This window comes from Numida meleagris, chromosome 3 (assembly GCF_002078875.1).
Source record: "Numida meleagris isolate 19003 breed g44 Domestic line chromosome 3, NumMel1.0, whole genome shotgun sequence".
NCBI lineage: Eukaryota > Metazoa > Chordata > Aves > Galliformes > Numididae > Numida > Numida meleagris.
This window is the reverse complement of record NC_034411.1, coordinates 20,999,347-21,018,172: the sequence shown is the minus strand read 5'-3', so window position 1 is coordinate 21,018,172 and position 18,826 is coordinate 20,999,347. Positions and strand designations below refer to the sequence as shown.

At 41.3% G+C, this 18,826-nt stretch overlaps 2 protein-coding genes across 6 annotated transcripts in view; one reads left to right on the top strand and one right to left on the bottom strand.

The window, feature by feature from the left end:
- Nucleotides 1-18,826, top strand: part of SMYD2 (SET and MYND domain containing 2) — a 68,622-nt gene that overhangs the window by 21,284 nt on the left and 28,512 nt on the right. The window contains exons 8-15 of one of the 4 annotated variants that reach the window (XR_002436797.1): nt 548-658; nt 2,427-2,547; nt 3,307-3,481; nt 4,859-4,967; nt 6,955-7,115; nt 7,513-7,625; nt 10,596-10,676; nt 12,750-13,254. Coding sequence is in view for 1 of the 4 variants with exons in the window: in XM_021391510.1 (XP_021247185.1) it covers nt 548-658; nt 2,427-2,547; nt 3,307-3,481; nt 4,859-4,967; nt 6,955-7,035 (597 nt within the window). In the remaining 3 variants the exon portion in view is untranslated. Of the gene's footprint in view, nt 1-547; nt 659-2,426; nt 2,548-3,306; nt 3,482-4,858; nt 4,968-6,954; nt 7,356-7,512; nt 7,626-10,595; nt 10,818-12,749; nt 13,255-18,826 lie in introns of those variants that run through there. The other 3 variants (XR_002436798.1, XR_002436796.1, XM_021391510.1) reach the window with 3 other exon arrangements.
- PTPN14 (protein tyrosine phosphatase, non-receptor type 14) overlaps nt 14,093-18,826 on the bottom strand; it is a 105,737-nt gene continuing 101,003 nt past the window's right edge. For both annotated transcript variants that reach the window (XM_021391506.1, XM_021391505.1), the window contains one exon: nt 14,093-15,557. In XM_021391506.1, coding sequence (XP_021247181.1) covers nt 15,429-15,557 — 129 coding nt within the window. In that variant the 3' untranslated portion in view covers nt 14,093-15,428. The remainder of the gene's footprint in view (nt 15,558-18,826) is intronic.

The following is an 18,826-nucleotide window of genomic DNA, read 5'->3' as shown; positions in this document are numbered from 1 at the left end:
GAGCTGGTGCACTGGGCCTTCTTTTCAGAGATCTGAAGGTCTTCTCCTGAGTTTCTAAAGCTACCAGTGGCTGCTGTTGCCCCAGTTTTACTGAGTTTTCAGAAGGAAAAATTTGAGACTCCAGCCTCCAAAAAAACAGGCCACTGTAATTTATTCCAGGCTGGATACCTGAAATTGTTATTTTACTTCTGAAAAGTCGGCATCTCTTTGTAGTCTTGACAGGAGTCTGAGATTTATGGTGTTACAGTTTCCTTATCCACACCTGAATCTTCCTCTCCTGGATCTAAGCCAGGGTAATATGTGAGGGAAATTCCATACTGAATAGGAAAGGAAACACTTCTTTGTCAGGTTGTGTTCACAAATGACAACAACTGATGCTTCTGAGAGGTTTGGAATGTGAGGGAGGAGGCAGGTGATATGGCTGCAGGGATTCACAAATTGGGTCAGCGTGTAGTTGTCATACTAAATACGATTTCCACAGAACTGGTAGTGATAAATATGTGTATTTGTACTGCTTTTCATTGGCTATTGTGTTTTCACTGCCTAGGTTTTTACCAGCTATATTGACCTGTTGTATCCCACAGAAGACAGAAATGACAGGTTAAGAGACTCCTATTTCTTCACTTGTGATTGCAGGGAGTGCACTATGAAGGAAAAGGTAATAATGGGATTAGATTGGCATGAAATTATTCTGACTGTCAAGGCACTTACCCAGCTCCCTAGAGTGATATTCTATCTGGTTTAATTACATTTTGGGAAGTAGGGTAATAGAGAGCGGGCTTGGTTTTTGTTTTTCTGTCTATAAGGCTTTCTTATGCTCATTCTTTCCTAATGTTTCAATTCATCACAAAGTTTCCAGGTGGATGCTCATTTAAAGTTGAGCTACAAAGTGAAGACAAAAACTTTGTTAGAAGTAGATAATTACACTGTGTCTCTACTACCTGGCCAACAGAATTTAGATTGGGACTGAGTTTTGTAACTGCATGTTTTCTGACTCAGTGAGCCTCCAGCCTCGGCTGGAGCATTTTTGGGGTCCTGTTCTGGCACAGAGTCCTGTCACAGTCCCTGGTTAGGACATCTCTGTCAGTTCTAGGTGGCATTGTATGAATTTGCTGGATTATCTGGAGAGCCAGCAGAATTTCTGAAATAGGATTTCCTGCAAATGGCATCGTGTCATTCTTGTTACTGACAGGATAATGCTGGGTCACACACCAGATTTACCTTCATTAGACATCACTTGGTGCCTTTCAGAGGACAAAGGCAAACGTGCAGACAGTGTTCCTTAAAACAAGGTGTTAGTTATTTTGAACAAAAGCATTTATCATGGGAGGGAAAGGCAGCTAAACTCAGCAGACGCCAAAACAGCTGTTCCTGTCCTGCTGATGGGTTGATTATCCTTCACTGGAGTTCTGAGGAGAACTGAGCTTCATGCAGCAATTGTGTCATTCTAATCAAGATAGATCTGGCTGGCATAATTCATGATCCTTAAGTTCTAGATCATTTTTTCTCTCCCATTTTCACAGAAGTGTCCATTTAAGAGCTGCTACCCAAAGTGACCAGACAACCATCTCCTCTCCTCTAAATGGTGTATCTTGTAACTTTTTTCCAAATACTACTCAGTATTCTCATTTGAGGCCGTTCTGTTGACACTGAAGTTGTGGGTTTTTTTTCCCCACAGTTACCTCAATCATTTTGCCACTGAGTTAGTAGTAGCCAGGATTTCTTGCTGCTCATGGAATCAACCTGTCACTCAACCTCCTTCAGTCCTGGAAAGATTTCTTTATAGCCCTCTCAGCTGACAGCTGAAATCATAAAGGATAAAAGAAGAAATCTAGCAACAATGTGAGGCTTAAACAGCAAAAGATTGTCTCCAGATTGCAGCTGACTCTTCGTGAAGTAGTAAGTTAGAAAGATAAGAATAAATGGAGCTGTCCAGCAGAAAGCCAGTATATAACAACAAGACATGTGGAAATACATTTTTCTCTGTAAATATGAAGGCTACTTTTCTCATTTAATATCATACCGTTTTTCACTGAGCTATAACATGGTGGAAGGCCTAAGGTATCTAGGCTTTTCTAGCCTTAAAACTAAATATATTTTAATCCCTAATCTCTCAGAAGCAGTGAAATTTCTTATGTAAAGCTGCTTTCATCACAAAATCAAAAAGCTCTTGGATCTTTCAAAAGAAGGGACCTCGTGTAAGTAGAGAATGGCAGATGAACTGGAAGGCAGAGGATTCTAGGATTCCCAGCCAGGGTTTTAGAGAAAATTGCAGGTGCACATTCTAGCCTTGTTTCTACATTCTTCGACAAGCTTAAGTCCCCATCTGTGTCTTTTTATTAATTTTGTGCAGCAGATGCACCTTTTTTTGTTGTTGTTGTAGGGCTTGGAACCTGCATTCATGACATCCATTGTGTTTCCTTCAGGATAAAGAGAAACTGAAAATCCGCAAGCTGAATGATCCTCCATCAGCAGAGGTGGTACGAGACATGATCAAATATGCCAGGAACGTGATTGAGGAATTCAGACGAGCCAAACACTACAAATATATCCTTTGTCTCACCTTGTCTCCATTGGCTTGGCCTGCGACCTAAAGCTTACCTGCTGGCTTGTTTCAGAAGCACCTGGAGGAGAAGTACTATGACCTCTAGAAGTTAAACATACCTCTGTCCTTTTTATGGCTGGAGAGCTCTCCCTGGAGACGAGGGGCAGTTTGGCATTGCAGGTGTGGGGCTGTGGGACCCTGTGTTTGTTGGTTCCTGTGCAGTTGTCAGTTTCTAATAGCGCGCCATACAGCTGTCTGCACAGAGCGAACCAGAGCCTGGAATGAGCACAGGGGTGTGTTTTTTAGCATGCAGTAACGTTGCCTGGTTTTGAGGGACTGCATGTGAGGCTGCTGCTATTGCTTGTGGTCATGAGCCTACCTGTCCTGACTGGTGTGATGGGACAAAAATGAAAGACGCGTTGGGCCAGAAGCAGACCTGACTGAGTAACCATTGCACAGGGGGTCTCATTGCTCCTTCGTCTGACTGGAGCAGCAGTGACTTGGGAAAGCAGCTTTTTGTTGCTTTTTAAATCTGAAGGTTACATCTGTAGAAAATCTGAGTAGGAGGGGGAATAATCTCATGAGCAGTGCCTCTGAGCATGGAATACCTCTCCAAGTAGTACAGAAGCATTGATGCCCTTGGAGAGAAAAGAGGACTTTTCAGAGCCATTCTGAATAAGGTTAAGGCATTTTTTTCTTTGGCATTACCAGGTAGCTGTCTGATCAGAAACGGTATAGTGGGTTCCTTGACTTCTGCATACCTCCCAGTGAATTACTGGAGATCTGTGAGCTCAGCCTGGATAAGATGGGTACAGTGTTTGAAGACAGTAATGTCTACATGTTGCATATGATGTACCAGGCCATGGGTGTCTGTCTCTACGTGCAGGACTGGGAAGGTGCACTGCGTTATGGGCAAAAAATTATCAGACCATACAGGTAAATACAAGACTTTTTTTTTCCTTAATGCTCTAATTCAGTAATCTGAGTAACTGAGACAAGTTCAGGCAGAGATTGCTTCTCTTAGTGCTTACTGTACAAACACACTACCTGTGACATCGCTGCTTGAAAAGCAGTGTTTAAATTCAGCAGAGTTTGTTACTATCAGAATTTTGCCTGCAATATATAGCTTCAGTCTGAAGTTCTTGCTTTGAATTTTGAAATAAGTTTTGAATTTTGAAATAAGGGATCCACTATGGGTACTGTGCTAATTCTGGTTGTTTGTTTTTTTTGTTTTGTTTTGGTTTTAATATCATCCTAATGCTTCACTGAAGCAGAGCTTTGAAGTGTGCCTGCTGTCCATATTTTGTGTAAGGTCATGGAGGCAAAGTCGGGTGTTAGTGCCAGCCTCCCACCCCCTCCCAGCTCCTTCTCTAAGCAGCAGCTGCAGTAGCAGGGCCGGGCCCAGGGCTGGCGCTGAGCAGCAGAGGGAGCTGGAGCTGAGCTCTGAGGTTGTGCAGTGCCCCATGGCCCTGTTCTCCACACCACCCTAGAACTGCGGGCATGGGAGAGTGTGCAGACTGAAGCCCTGTGTGGAGCAAGGCAGCACACAACCTCTGTAGGAAACAATTAGTATTTTCCCCAGTACATTTTTTTTGTATTTTTTACAGCAGTGGACTTATCCTTTAGAGCCAGCCGGTTACACACTGCATGTGATCCTGCCATGGGTCTCCCAAGCAGATTCTCATCTTTGAGCTGTGACTCTCCTGCCAGCTGGGGGGAGCATGAGTCGAGCTCTCCCTTTGGAGCAGATGCCAACGTCAAGTCACAGATCGCTTGGCAGCGAGCAGTGCTGCAGAGAACAAGCCAGTGCTTTCTCTCTGGGGACTTGGTACTATTTATCTTCCCTGGGACTTGCCCGACTTTTCTGGCTCTGAGCCTGGCATGCCAGGTCAGTTCCACTGAACTGGGCTCTGTCAGCTCAGTGAGCCGCAAGTGCGGGGCTGATCAGTGCTGCATACGCTGTTGAGGGACCCCAGCTTTTCATTAAAGACTGACCATTATGGGATAAGCAGAGTTACTTCTGTGTAGGGTGAAAACCAGTAACAATGCAGTCTTTTTCTGTAGCTGGCGAGATGAAAACCAGTGACAGAAAGTAATTGCCATCTGACAGCTGTTCAGAGGCATATGGTAGCTTCAGTTCAGTTCCCAACTGACAGGCAGCCCCATCCTAGAAAAAATTGGCACTGACTCTTGGCAGTCACAGCAGAGGGGCTGAGCAGCGAATGGGCAGGGGCAGGAGAGGCAGAGCAGGGCGCAGGGGGAAGCTCTGGGACTGCCACGTTTGATAAAGTCGATTTTCGTTCTCCCTTGCAGTAAGCATTATCCCTCCTACTCGCTGAATGTTGCCTCCATGTGGCTGAAATTAGGGAGACTGTACATGGCACTGGAGAACAGACCAGCTGGAGATAAAGCCCTGAAGAAGGTATTTCCTGGTTTCTTCATTAATAATACCAATTTAGGCACAGAATCATTGAAACGTGACATGTTTCTGTCGATAAACCTGGCTTGGTAGAAAAGGCAGCGTCTGTTAAGATGTTTGGTTACAGGAATTTTGGCTTAGTTGCACTCTGGGTCCATTTTCTACTAAAAGGAGCCTTATCTTTTCACAGTGGACTTCCACTGTTACACATCTTCGCTGAGCTAGAGCTATGCTAGTGCAAATGGAGCAGAACGTCAGCTTCTCCTTACTTGAAGGGTAAGGACAGAAAAAACGCTCAGTTCTTATGAAAGGCACACAGTGCTTCATTGATGCCTGTGATTTCTACATCCAAGTTAAACTAGGCGTGCTTTTGGTGGTTATTTGTTCTGGAACCAATTGATTTTTAAATAGCTGAAGGGAATTCAATGCATATGGTAATGCTCAAATTGGCAAATACAGCATTAGATTTTACATTTTTCTTCACCCCTTTTTATAAGTCTGCTCCTTGTTCCTTAGGATTTTATTCTTTTATTTTTTTAAGAGTCTGTTGCATGCTTCTTGACTTTCTTCCCCTATTGTTGTTGGACAGAAGTTTATTTTCGTTTCCTAAGTATCAGCGACTACTGCAGCGTATAATAGCTCAGTATGGAATGTCATGGATTTTTCTTTTTCATTTTTGGATGCTGGCAAATTTTTAGCCAGCAACAGCAACTCTGTACAGCCATGGTGAAAGACAGCGCATATTCCTGCACTCAAATGTAACCATCACCTGGTTTAAAATCAGCATAGGTTTTTCTTTGCTGCGGTGCTTCAGCTTTGACTAAAACTGGGATTGGTGCCACTGTGAACGCGGGGTGGGGAGCAGGGGAGCCGTAGGTAGGGTGGTTGGCATAGTTAGCTTCCTAACACAAACATTTTCTAATGACTCACTTCCAAAAGCTGCCTGCAGGAGCTGCCCAAAGTTATCCCAGCCCCTGAGGTTTAGAATTCAGTGGAAAAACAAAACCATTGTTCTCTGTTGCTTTGCAGAAGCTCACCCAGAAGGCTGTCACTTCTTTGGGGGCAGGAGGGGGATGGAGTCATTTCTCAGTGCTGCTGAGCTAGAGCCTAAGGCTCCTGTTGTATCAACTTAACTAATAGAAGAGGATCATTCCACAAAACTTCCTGAGGGGAAAATGACTAAATGTTACTGTTAGGATGCTGCAGTTCTTTGCTTCATCTTAACACCGCGGTCTTTAAATATTCTCAGATGCTCCGAATTTACTTCTTTCAGTCCCGTCTGCTGCTGTGTCGTCTTACTTATTTTTGGGGCACTGCTATCCTTTTCCTAAGGGGAAATGTTCCTCCTGTAACCCGCTCCATAGTGCAACGTGGATATTGGCAGGAGGTTGCAAGGCAGTGGGTTTGGCTGTCCAAAATGTTCAGTTGTAGGAGCAGAGCTGTCTGTAGGTGAAGTGGCAGGGAGTCTGGCACAGCAGAGCCTCAAGCTGAGGAGATCTGGTTTTCACCTCAGCAGCTGCTTCCGTCCTAAAGCACTGGCGGCCCTAGGTCCAGGGAAGGGTTTACAGAATCAGGTCTGAAATACGTTTTATGAACTTCAGCACTAGCCCTGCTTGCGGCTCTGGCAGCCGAAGGATGAATTGGTAGAACAGAGCTTCCATCTGATACTGGTTAAGTATACTGCCAGAATATTACCCACCCCACGTGCAGTTTTCTGTCCTGGAGCTGGGTTGTATTCAAAGTAGTTTTGTCAGGAATATAATTTTGAAAGGTGCTTTGGGATCCTGCAAGATGAAAGAAGTCTTCTATGAATGTAAAAACCTTTATTACTTAGTTTTGAATTTCATTTTATTTCCTACTGGGTTTATGACTACAAGGGGACAAAATGTAGCTAGAGGTGTCAGACCGCTTCAAACCTCCAAAGAGAGTATTTATAGCCTGGTGTTATATATGAATCAATTGTGTGAATATTTTTTTTCCCTTTTCATAGGCAATTGCCATCATGGAAGTAGCGCACGGGAAAGATCATCCATACATTTCAGAGATCAAAAAGGAATTAGAGGACCACTGAGCCTTTGAACCTATGCAATCCTTCAAACCTTTATTTAAACAGCCTTGTTATGGAAACCTTCAGGAGCTCTTTGAAAAGCGGTAGAGTATGAACACAGTTCTGTCCTATAATTGGAATGACAAACACACTTAGGGTTTGCAAAATGTTCCTAGCCTCTACAAATCCACATTTGCCTTTTTGTTGTTGTTTTTCGAAGGAAACAGCCATGATTTCTTAAGGATATGCCTCTTCACTACTCATGCAAAAATGGCCAATTTTTCTTTAAAGATTTTAACGTGCATCTTATTAGCGTAAAATAAAGTGGTCTTGACCTCACTTGATTCCATTTGTACATTTCCATGACTGCAAATAGTTTGACGCTTTCTCCTAAGTGGTTTCATTTAATCTGCTCAATTAATGAGCAAAACCGATATGGTTTTGGTTGTTGTTGTGGCTTAGTATCCAGTTTCTCTTTTCACAAATCGTTTTTGCTTGCAGTGACTTAGCTGAGAGAAAGGAGAAAAGGGGCCGATGAATTCTGTGCGTCGTGTAGGAAAGCCACCACCTTTCCCTCAGCAGTTCAGCTGCAGGCCCATCACTGCTCCTAGCAGGTAGGAATTTGTCACTGTAAGTACCTAGGGCTCAGCATGCGATGTACAGAGCCTGCTGGCACCTATCTCAGAGCTGAGAAGCATTGCACAAGACATGAACTGTGCAACTTCTGGTATTTCAATCCCCTTTATAAGTTAAGATAAATTTATTATGGTGGGTTAAAGCTATTCTACTAGTCTGTTAGCTGTTACTCTTAGTGGAGGGACAAGACTCATTTCTGAGGAAAAAAGCCAGAGGAATTGCTCTCCTTGCACACCTGTAAGACTGGAGGTTTTTTCCCCCTCTCTTTAGACTGATGGCAGGAGATTTCTTTAAAGGAGAAGGGAAGGAAGAGGAGGGAGAGAGTGGCTCTATACTTCTAGTACCATTCAGAGTTGAAGTATATTGCACAGTACAACTGTTCTTTACTGCTTTCACAGCTTGGAAAGTACAATGAGAATTAGCACATCACTTCTGTTCAAGAGCATCTTATTTTCTTTCTTGTAAGTGTTCCCCTGAAAATAAAAGCCCTAGAGAACAAGGCTTTGCCAGATGATTTTGCTGAAAGCTGTCAGAGCTCTTTAGCAAACACTTGGTAATGGAATGCACAAAACTGCACCAGATCTTACGATTCCAGAGATCCAGAACCACTTAGCCACAGCCAAGCCTAGGAAGGGTGTACCAGCTGCCTATTTCTAGCCTAACTTAACCTTGTCACGCAAACCCTTGTGCAGGGAAATAGCACCTTCACGTCAGAGAGGAGAAGCCTGGGCTATACATCAATATTAGAGAATCAAGAGCAGCTTAATTTGAGCACAAATAGCTTTCCCCTTGAGACACTGGTGTGCCATTTACAGAAGGTTCTTCAGAACTCAGTGTAGCTTTGGTTATGCCAGTCAAGTTAGCATGAAAAACTAATGCAAGCACAGAAGGTGTAAATACAAACCCTTAAGCTAGTAGAGGAAAGAATTGGAGCATTGTTTAACTTGAAAAAAATGGTTTATTGTATACTGTGAATATGAAGGACAGCCTTACCAAAAACACATAGTGATGGAAAACATTTTCATATTTGAAAAGGCATATAAGAAACTATTTACATAAAGGCAGTGAAGGGTAAAAAAAAATATTGCAGTCAATTAATGCCGAATAGAATTTTATAAAAGAAAGAGAAGAAACAGTGCAAAAATACTGTCAAAAGTAATCAGTTCTATACATAAGATAAAACTGACAAGCATAAGCTTATGTACTGATAAGAATAATACATTAGGATATAAAATAGCATGCATAGATTTTTTTTTTTTTTAAAAAGGCTTTCAATATCATAGCATAGTTCTGCCATTCATCCCTAACAGGAGGTGGGGGGTCAGGAAGGGCATGTAACTGATGTCCCATTTCTCTACAAAATGTATACATGAAGTGAGGGTGTGAGATTCAGATTACTGTTTGAGCTAAATTGTCATGTACAGAATTACAGAACAAATACAACCAAAGCATAAAAATACTGAAGTAAAACAGGACAGTAAAATCCAGTGACGTAAAACTTATTTAAACATGTTATTTCATTTAACATGTCCCACACAATTATATGTGGGAATATTACAGTCATCTGCATGTGTAAACTCTTCTCCTTTGTAAAATATCAAAAGAAAGGTACTTTACCAATGAGGAAAACGTGTTTTCCATATGGAGCAATCTCAACAGGGTGAACAACTAACAAACTATTAACAATGTTTCTGGCACTAAAAAGCTTTTTCTTTTTAATTAAAGATTCTGAGTAGCAGCAAGAAAATACTTTTAACATACACAAAAAGGAAGTTCTTACACATTTATGTATAATTAAGTTGCGGAACTCACCAACATAGGATGTTGTGAAGGCCAGAGGAATAAAAGGGTTTAAAAACAATTCATTGAAGATGGATCTGTCAGTGATTCTTAAACACAAGTGGGATTTATATAAAACTTTCACCTTGGGAAGCCCCTAAATCGCTGATTGCCAGGTGTGCTATTGAGACTGAACACGCTGTGCAGCCTTCATTAATCTTTCTTCCTTAAGCATCAAATACCAGCCTGCCATGGAAGAATTTTGTAGGAAGCCTTCCTCATTTACTCTTGCCTGCTTGAGGGACTGCTTCCACCGAAGTGTCTGAGTATACAGACTCAATCCAAAATACTGAGTATTTAGGCAGATGATCTGGAAGAAAAAAAACTACTAACCACTAATACTATTTCAGGGATCTGCTCAATTATAGTTTTCATTACTGTTAAAAGAGAACGGGGATTCTCCAGTGAGAGCTGCTCTTCCACCGATGATTTCCAGGCCATCCTCCAAAGGCAAAGTCCCGCTGCTGTAGCAGGGAAACTCTCAGTAAAGGCGTGAGCATCAAAAGCATCAACACTTTAGCAATGAAAAAAACACCAGCTGAAAAATGGCTGAGAGGAACCAAGTGAATTTCAGTGGTTTTAGAATATCTTACACAAACAAAATCTATTTACTTTTAAATATTTATATAAACACTGCTATTTTTAAGCCGCACAGTATTGTTTTGTTTCACAATCTAACAGGAGTTTGTCTGTGGCTAAGAACTCTGTCTTCTCTTGTTGGCCCAAGAGCCCAAACAACCAGCTGTTCCCTTCCTCAAATCACAGTCCTTGCAAGTCAAGGCTATGCATGGCTGCATGCATCATGTCCTCCTCTCTTCTCTCAGAGGGCAAGAACTGCACATGTAGCTCCCACAGTACTCAGTTCTGTAAGGAAAAACTTTATAGAAGGCTAAGAATGAACTGGGGACTGATTGCCTTCAGGATTTTGGCCTTGTAGCCACACATATTCTCTTCCATAAAAACAAGCAGCAAAATTGAACTTCTCAGTGAGGTATGAGAGCTGCTACAGCAGGGATCAGCCATACCGATACTTCTACTTTATGAGCACACAGCTCCCAGACTGTTAGCGAGACTGACAACAGCTAATTCAAGTCTTCATCTCATCCCAGGAGACTGCTGGAAAGTTGGCTGCTGTGAGCACTGTATGGTTTCAAACTGCTGAATTTTCCCCACAGATGCCTGCTGCCCAGGTAAGAAACTGCCTGTCAGCATTTACGTGAAGGTCACTTGTGGGCTACAGCAACAGCAGGCAGTTGATCAAGGGAAAATTTATTAGCTTGAAATGACCTCTATGAGAAGCGCTGGAAGACTGTCATTCCTTTCCAGCCTGTTTTGCCATTTACATTTGTTCGTTTACAAGAAAGAAGTAATTAAAAAAAAGCTCTTGAAATCATGCAAATATTTAATATTTGTAGTTGAAATAACTTGATTTAAATTAATGGAACAGAAGTGTCCTTCAATGTTCATTATACAAAGGACTACATTAGCAGTAGGTTGAATAAATTCTCACAGGTGCGTCTCCTTTCACCTGAAACACTAGTTTAAGGAAAAACCATTTCCAGTAAGGCTGAGCATTTGGGCTCCCTATACACCTATATAATAGGAGAAGGTTTGTGGGATCAAGCTCTGTCTTACCTCAACTGGATGAGAGGTGGCAAGGCAGGCCTGGGGAGCAGCTGGAACAAGTAGGACCTGAGCACCTGATGTGCAGCTCCACTGTTCTCCAGTGCAGCCCATGCAGGACAGAAATTGGACATCTGCAGCACCGGGCTGACTGCTGGTGGCCAGCGACAGAACTCAACTGCCATCTCCCATCCTCAACTCAATGTTAAGCATGAAATGCTCTGACCAGAACTTGAGCAAAAATTTGATGCCATCAACCTCAATGCAAACATTGTTATGAGTTTAAAGAAAAAGCTGTTAAATTGTGAAAGTAAATATAGATTAAAAGTACATGAAAAAGAAAATAAATACACACAATGAATTCCCAAGTAGAGCTCATCCACTCTGAGTTTTCTCCTAGAAAATAATATGAGGAGCATAGGCTAAATGTGCCAGACTGCAACGTGGGAATCTTGGACAAGACTGCTGGTTTCCAATTTTTTTTTTTAAGGTGTCATTCAGTTACTTTTTTTAAAAATTGATGCTTTTTTTTTTTTTTTTTTTACAAGATTTTCAATCCAAACTTCACTCAAAATGGATCAAACTGTTCTGTTGTAACCTAATCACTGTCATGTTTTGAGGTTAAAAAGTATGTGACGCTGCAACCCAAAATTATCCTCTTTTTGTGCTAAAGGATTCTGCTGTTAAGTCTATGGGCCAGAAACTGAACAGTTCTGCTGCTTTAAGTCTCATGCTTTTGCTCCTGCTATGACTAATGAAATTGGATACAATATGCATTTTCCTGTCACTCCCTAAAGGGTTAGGAAATATTGCTCAAGCGGGTTAGGACTGATAAAGCTACAACAGGTTCAAAGTCAGGAGGTTCAGTTTTTCCCCTACAAAATTGTATCCCATTTCAATAATAAACCATTGGTGTGCTGAGATTCATTTACAAGCTGGGGTGGAAAGGAACCTCTAAAGACACACACCAGCCCAATTCACTTATGATATTAACAAGCAGATCTAGTCAAGATAAAATATGGCAGGAAAAAATACGCTGAAGTCAGATGAAAGGGAAAGTTTAAAATTACCATTCTTTGACAATGAAAGGGAAAAAGTGAGTCACGTTGGCTTCTATCTACCACACCAGCCGTCTTAGGAGTTAATTGGAAATGACTGTTTACTATGTGGCCATTTATTTGGCTCATTAATGAGTACTGACTTAATTTGGAAAGGATTTTTGGTGCCATTTTGTAATTAATATTTTTCTAAGACACTTATGATGTGACGCTTGCTTAATTTTCCTTTTAAACACAGCTATTTACATTCTCTTATGAAGTAACTTTTTTGTACTGACTGTAGAAACAGTAGGATGCATTTCAGCCAAGAATAACTGAGTAATAAGACAGAGGGGCAGATTACTTTCCCTCCTGATTTTCCACTTCTCAAATCCAAGTGGAGCAATGGGACTTGACAGCTCTGAGTTCAAACTTAATTCATCATTAGGAAATTATTCAAAAAGCTAAAATGAGATAACTAATTTAATACACTTTGCTTCAAGGTTTATTCCTTGGCTTGTTTCCCAGATATAAAGTATCTCTGTGCAATTATCATGCAGATGCTGCTGAAAAGACTTTAAATGGTTGCTGCTAATTTAACAGGAGATACGTTGGCATTGGCAGAAGAAATTAGAGAAAACTGAAGTTGACTGAAAACTCAACTGATCCCTCAAAGGAACACGGTCAAGATATTACAGCTAAAGAACTCATGGCCAGTTGTTGGTTGCTGAAAATCTCCACTAGAATTCTTGTCACATTGTTACACCTGTATTGCACAGCACCAAAAAAAACGCAGCAGAGTTTTACATGCATTTCAGAAGCACTCTGGTACAGAGCCTTAGATTAAGCACTCGTGGCATTTAGGGAAAGGCAGGAGCGTAGGTCCCTTTAGTAACCCTGAACTTTAGAGTGCTTGTTGGCTTAGCCCTTTATACATTGACTTAAAGCTAGTTACGGCTTGGCCGTATGCATTTAAAACAAGAATAAGAAAACAGCTGTTTTTTTGTTGTTGTTGTTGCCACGCAGCAGTGGGGAAATTTCAGAAAAGCAGCAATGTGAGATGCTCATAAATTAGCACAGCAATTGTGACTCTCCAAAAGAGTATATGCACCATGGCCTTTCTGGATTGTAGTCTGTTCTGGGATGCACCTGAATTGTTCAGGAGCTGGGAATCTATGTCCCATGGCCTTTAACAATACCCAACTTGACCTGTCCCATCCGCCACTGCTGCTGAAACTGTTCTTTGCAGAAAGGCAAACAACTGCATTTCACATAATGCCACGTAACAGCTGTATCCTCAGAAGAAATGAGGACTCATCCAGGAAAGAGAAACAGTAGGAAATTGCGAGACAAAAACAGGACACCAGCTTGTGCTGGGGATGCAAAGCTACAGGCAGAGGGAGGACAAGGTGAGCATGGAAGGAGCATGGATTCTGGAAAGGGAAGAAAGTGACCTTGGAGTGGGGGTGGAAATGGAACCAGGAAGGATTCAGAGATAAGGATGGGTGCCACGGATTCGGAGGTATGGGTAAAAAGGAAAAGCAGTGAAGGACTAAAAGATGAAATTTATCTGGGAAAGGATTACCAAGGAAAAGAATTTAACTGAGAGAGAGTAACACATTGCATCTGGTATCCAGGGAGGCTGCAACGTCTCCACCCTTGGAATTTTTTGAAATTTGTCTGGACATGCCCCTGGGCAAGCCTCTCCAACACTGATGTTAGCCCTGTGCTAAGCAGGGCTAGGGCCTGAGTCCGCATGGACTCCCTTCCAGCCTGATCCATCCTCTGGCAGGTTGAGCAGGGCACTGCATAGATGCAGATACACTGGCAGGAGGTGGCAGCAAGGAGAGGAGAAAGGATGATGAGGGGAGCAATCTCAGTACAGGAACTTTTCTGTCCAGCTTGTGCACCACAAGTAACTAGGTGAGAATTGCATCACGACTTGCTAAAGCTATGTATTATTATTATTTTTTTTTTAAATACAGTTCCTATCACTTCTAAGTTACTGTAAGTACATGCTACCATGCATATGCTGCAAGGTAATTCATAATGTGATTTGCTCCAATGAAATAAACAGTCTGGAGAAAGGTTCATGCACGAAGTTGTGCAAAACAGCTGGTGAATGCTGAGGGACAGAAGAGGAGAAAGAGCGGAGGACAGGCCTGGCTGCTGAAATACTTGCAGGACATCAAGGCAGACTCTAAACTAAACTAAAGCCCTCAAGAATCACTACTGGACAGAATAAAAGCCATATTGATCATTTTTACAAAGTTCAATGGACTAGAAAATGAAACAACTACAGCACTGAAGACACAAGAAACAAAGACAGGTGACTGGAGATGTCCAACTTGAATTTGATTCCTTTTCTACACAAGGTGACCATCAGGGCAATAAAGGTTTCTGTGCAATTCATAAAAGATGCTTCATTTGATATGTATATTTTTTTCAGCTGCATACAGTTGAAAACCCTCTGCTGCTCAACCCATAGCTAGAGGAAAGATTCACTAGCCTCACCCTGCTCTTGGTCAGTTTTCTAATACTGCTTCAACTCTTACATGAATCCCTTCAAGGACTGCAAATAGCAAAGGCTTCATTTAAAAGATTCAATATTTCTTTTTTAAGGACTTATCTAAAACTGTAATTCTCATGGAATTTGAACCCAAAAAGTTCAAAAGTTCAGCACCCAAAATCTCTGCCCTCACAACAGCCTGTGCTTGAGCCCCCTGTAACGTGCCTTTCTGCATATGCAGAGGCTCGGGTCTCCCTGCCCCAGGACGGCGTGTCCTCAGCTTCCACTCATTTAGAACTGTATTTGACATCTAGCAGGTCTTTCTTTTTTCTTTTTTCTTTTTTTTTAAATCACAGAAGCTACGTATCTCGGTCAGAATGTTCTTATGTAAGAAGAAGCCCACTGCCAAATAACTGTTCATTTCAGAAATGGTGTAGTAAAATAAAAGCCAGGATTCTACATTTATGAAGGATTGCTTTCCCTATGGACATGTTACAATGCAGACCAGTCATGTCAAATATAGTTCAATTCGAAGCTCACTGTAAGTTTTACAAGTTATTAAAGTAATTCACAAAGTATTCTAAGAAAAATAAATTATATCTTTTATAAAATAATCCATGGGAAACTCTAGTAAAGAACATAAATTCCTTACTTTCAAGACAACTTTAAAAAGAGCAACATGGATTGCACACTGTGTTGTCAAGGCAGTTCCCCTCATTCATTAGAAAGGTTCAGTCAGATCCACAAGACTGGCTCTGAGATGTCTGAAGAGATTAAATAAGTCTGGAGTTTTGCAGGAACTGGATGAGCACTTGATAGACAAATTTGTACTGGGCTATGGTCTGGATCATAAACATTCTCTGCTCCCGCAGGTGTCTCAGCATCACAGGGACATCCACTTTCTGTAAAGTAAAGGAAAAAAGTCATAAGGATGTAGGTTTGTTAGAGCAAACAATCATTGCCTCAGATTTCAGTTATAATGTAATGAATTTTAACTGTAGTGACATACCACAATTTTTTGTCACCAATTTTTGAATCATTTAAGGAGTAAATCATTAGCATATAAAAGGTTTCTATGCATTCAGGGCTTTCCCAGCTAAAGCTTATGTAAAGTTCTGGAGCAATCAAAACTTGCAGATGACCACATAATCTCATCCAATCGCATACCACTGATGACCTCTCATCAATTGAACACAAAATAAAGGGTTTCTTCTCTTTGAAAGTTTCTCATTCAATATATCTATTTTCAATTCACTAAAACATATCGTATTACCTCAGGCTAAGACCTAGATATATCAGGAAGGTCTAATACAAAATTAGAGCTGCTAATGCTATATAGTCCGGTTCACCTCCACCATTCAGTGCCTACTGCTCTGGTCCGTGCTCAAGTACATTCACCGAGGGAGGATCTGAGAGATTTTTCAAATGAAAGCAGGCATGGGATCTGAAGAACAAAGGTTCCTCAGACAAAATTGAAGCGCAGGCAAATATACCGATTTTTCCACTACAAGAAGGAAAATGAGTGTCACCAAAAGATCCAAGAACCCTGACAGCTGACCTCCCACAGCTAAGTCTATGCTAATGCATAGACTTAAGACATCTGTAAGACAACTCCATAAGACATCAGTCCATAAATGAAACTGTTGGCCCTGAAGACCCCAAATCCACAGTATTTGTTTTGCAGACTTCAGGTTAGTGTTTTTCTGTTGTCATGTACTGAATGTCCACTAGCAGCTGGAAAACATCAGATGCCTTCCAAAAGGGTATCTTCCAGCTTTGTTTCATCCAAGTGAAATTCATCTGCATGCCCTGAAAATACTCTGCAACAGGAAGTAAAGCACAGTAAGTGGGGACAGATTGGAAGATCCACTGTAAGAGTATACCTCTATGGATGTACATGCATTCTGTAATGATCTGTATCAGAAAACAAATGAGCTGTGTGAAACAGGGAGCCTTCTGAAGTAAAGCATTACAATTTGCTGGAAAATTCACTTGGTATTACCATATCTCCAGAATTTAGAGAGCAAAAGAGCTATGATGTTACCATGTTTCAGCTGTTAAAACAAGTACACAAGGAACTATTCAAAAGTCACTGAGCCGTGAAACTGAGCCATGAAGCTGAGCCCGAGGCTCAAATTCAAAGAAACTCTATGTAGTACGTCCCAGGGTGAGGGATTTTCTGTTTTCTATTGCAGCAGTAAACATAAACACAAGGATACGTGCTCCTATTGAGGGAAGTCCTTAAGTACTGCAAGATATAAAACTTTATCAGGCAACACAAGTGCACTTTGTAATGTTCGCTGCCATTCTCAAAATACACAGAGGAACTTGGCAAATCTTTTGGCTGCAGTGAGAAATGTTTAAATTACAACGCCTGAGCAAAAGAACAGAGACAAATTAAGATTTCTGCTAGCCACTGGAGGCCCAGCTGAGCAGGGACTCTTCTTGCATGCACAGTGGAAGTTTTCTGGAAAGTTTAAAATAAAAATCACACCACGTATCCATTTCTGTCCTCTTGTATAAAGCTTAGAATCTCCATTCTGCGTAAACAAGCTCTAACCCATATGCCACTGCTTTCTGAAAACAAGGCTAACTATTCCGCCACATCCCCAAACAAGCTGTTACAGGACAGTTCTAGAGAGTCAACAAGCGTAAAGATCTGTACGCTGGGATGAGTAATGTCATATTATCTTTGGTGGGTACAAAGGAAAACATAAGCTCTTTTCAGTTAACTTGGCTAACTTGGAGAAAGCCTTCCTGTGGAACTGGGTGCTTACAAAAGCCATCTGGTCCTTGCTGAGCAAAGTCACGCGGAACTCAATCGCCCCTGAATCACTACAACAAAATGCGGGCCAGCTTCAACCTGCACAGCCACGTTGTTATCTTAGTGGTTTGGCGCATGACAGTTCACTCATTTGCACTTTGCCTCAGTGACTCTGTGCATCTCCATGTAAGAGGCAACACTTTCATTTATCTCAGGAAAGAAAAGCCCATCCTACCTACTTCACTCTCGGCTGTCAACTTATCTTTTTACTCCAGGTAAGCAGAAACTTCAATTCACCTTCAACAAAAGTTAGGTAATGCTTTGCTAAGGTGTCACTTGGAAAAAGAAAAAAACGTTACTCAGTTTCTGACTCCCAAACTAAAAATCTCCCCTGTGAAGATGCGTTGAACCTGTAAATCATGAGTTCATGTTCCAGTGACTACAGCGATAAGGATGTAATGACGTGACTTGGTGCATTTCTTACTGTATGGCAACCTACTGAAAATATACCCCTGCAATGGGATACACAGCTTTAGACTCAATGAGCAAGTGCCTGCAAGCTGCAGTGAGTGAAGCTGTATAGCAATTGGTTCAAAATGGATTCTCAACTAAACCTGGGAACTCAAAATCAAGCAAAATTTCCAGCATTGCTGCAGTCTTCCCAGGATTGTCCGTATTGGAATTTTCAACCCCTTTTTCCTTTTCTCTGTTAACATCAATACATGTACTTAGTATGACACTTCTGAAGAAATCAACCAATTCCTAAGACTAAAGCTTTTTAAGTAATAAAATAGGTTATTTCAGAAAATAAAAACAGATTATTAATCCTAATTCAAAATAAACCAGTACGATTCCTGCATAAAAAGGAACCCTCTTTGTACAGAATGCAGTATCTGTCACAAGCTGAAAATACACTGCTTAACTAATAAAGAAATATTTTTCATCTTTTTTTTTAATTAGGTTTTAATAAGCAAAACGTATTAACTTAGTATAATCTAGAGCAACAAAAGCCTTAAGGAAATTTCCTTAATATTAATGATGATTTCCACTATTAATCAAGATGAATGCTGTAAGAGACATCAGAGAAATGCCTAATTACTGAGCACTGCCACCTGCTCCTACTGAGCTGATGAGAACTCTTCTGAATGTCAAGGCCCCATACTTAGAAGTCGAGGTGCCTCCTTTATCTTCACTTGCTATTCAGCCACACATGACCCAAATAAGCCCGTGATCTCTAGGTGATCTTGTAACTACAGAACAATGAACTGCTGGAGGGGGAAAGAGGACAGAGAAGAACAAAACAACTTCTTCCATCGCTTTTTTAAAAGTAGTGAAGAGGAAAGTGCAACTTTTCAAAACTAGTGATGAAGTACCAACGTGTCTGCTCTAGGATAATATTTTTGAATG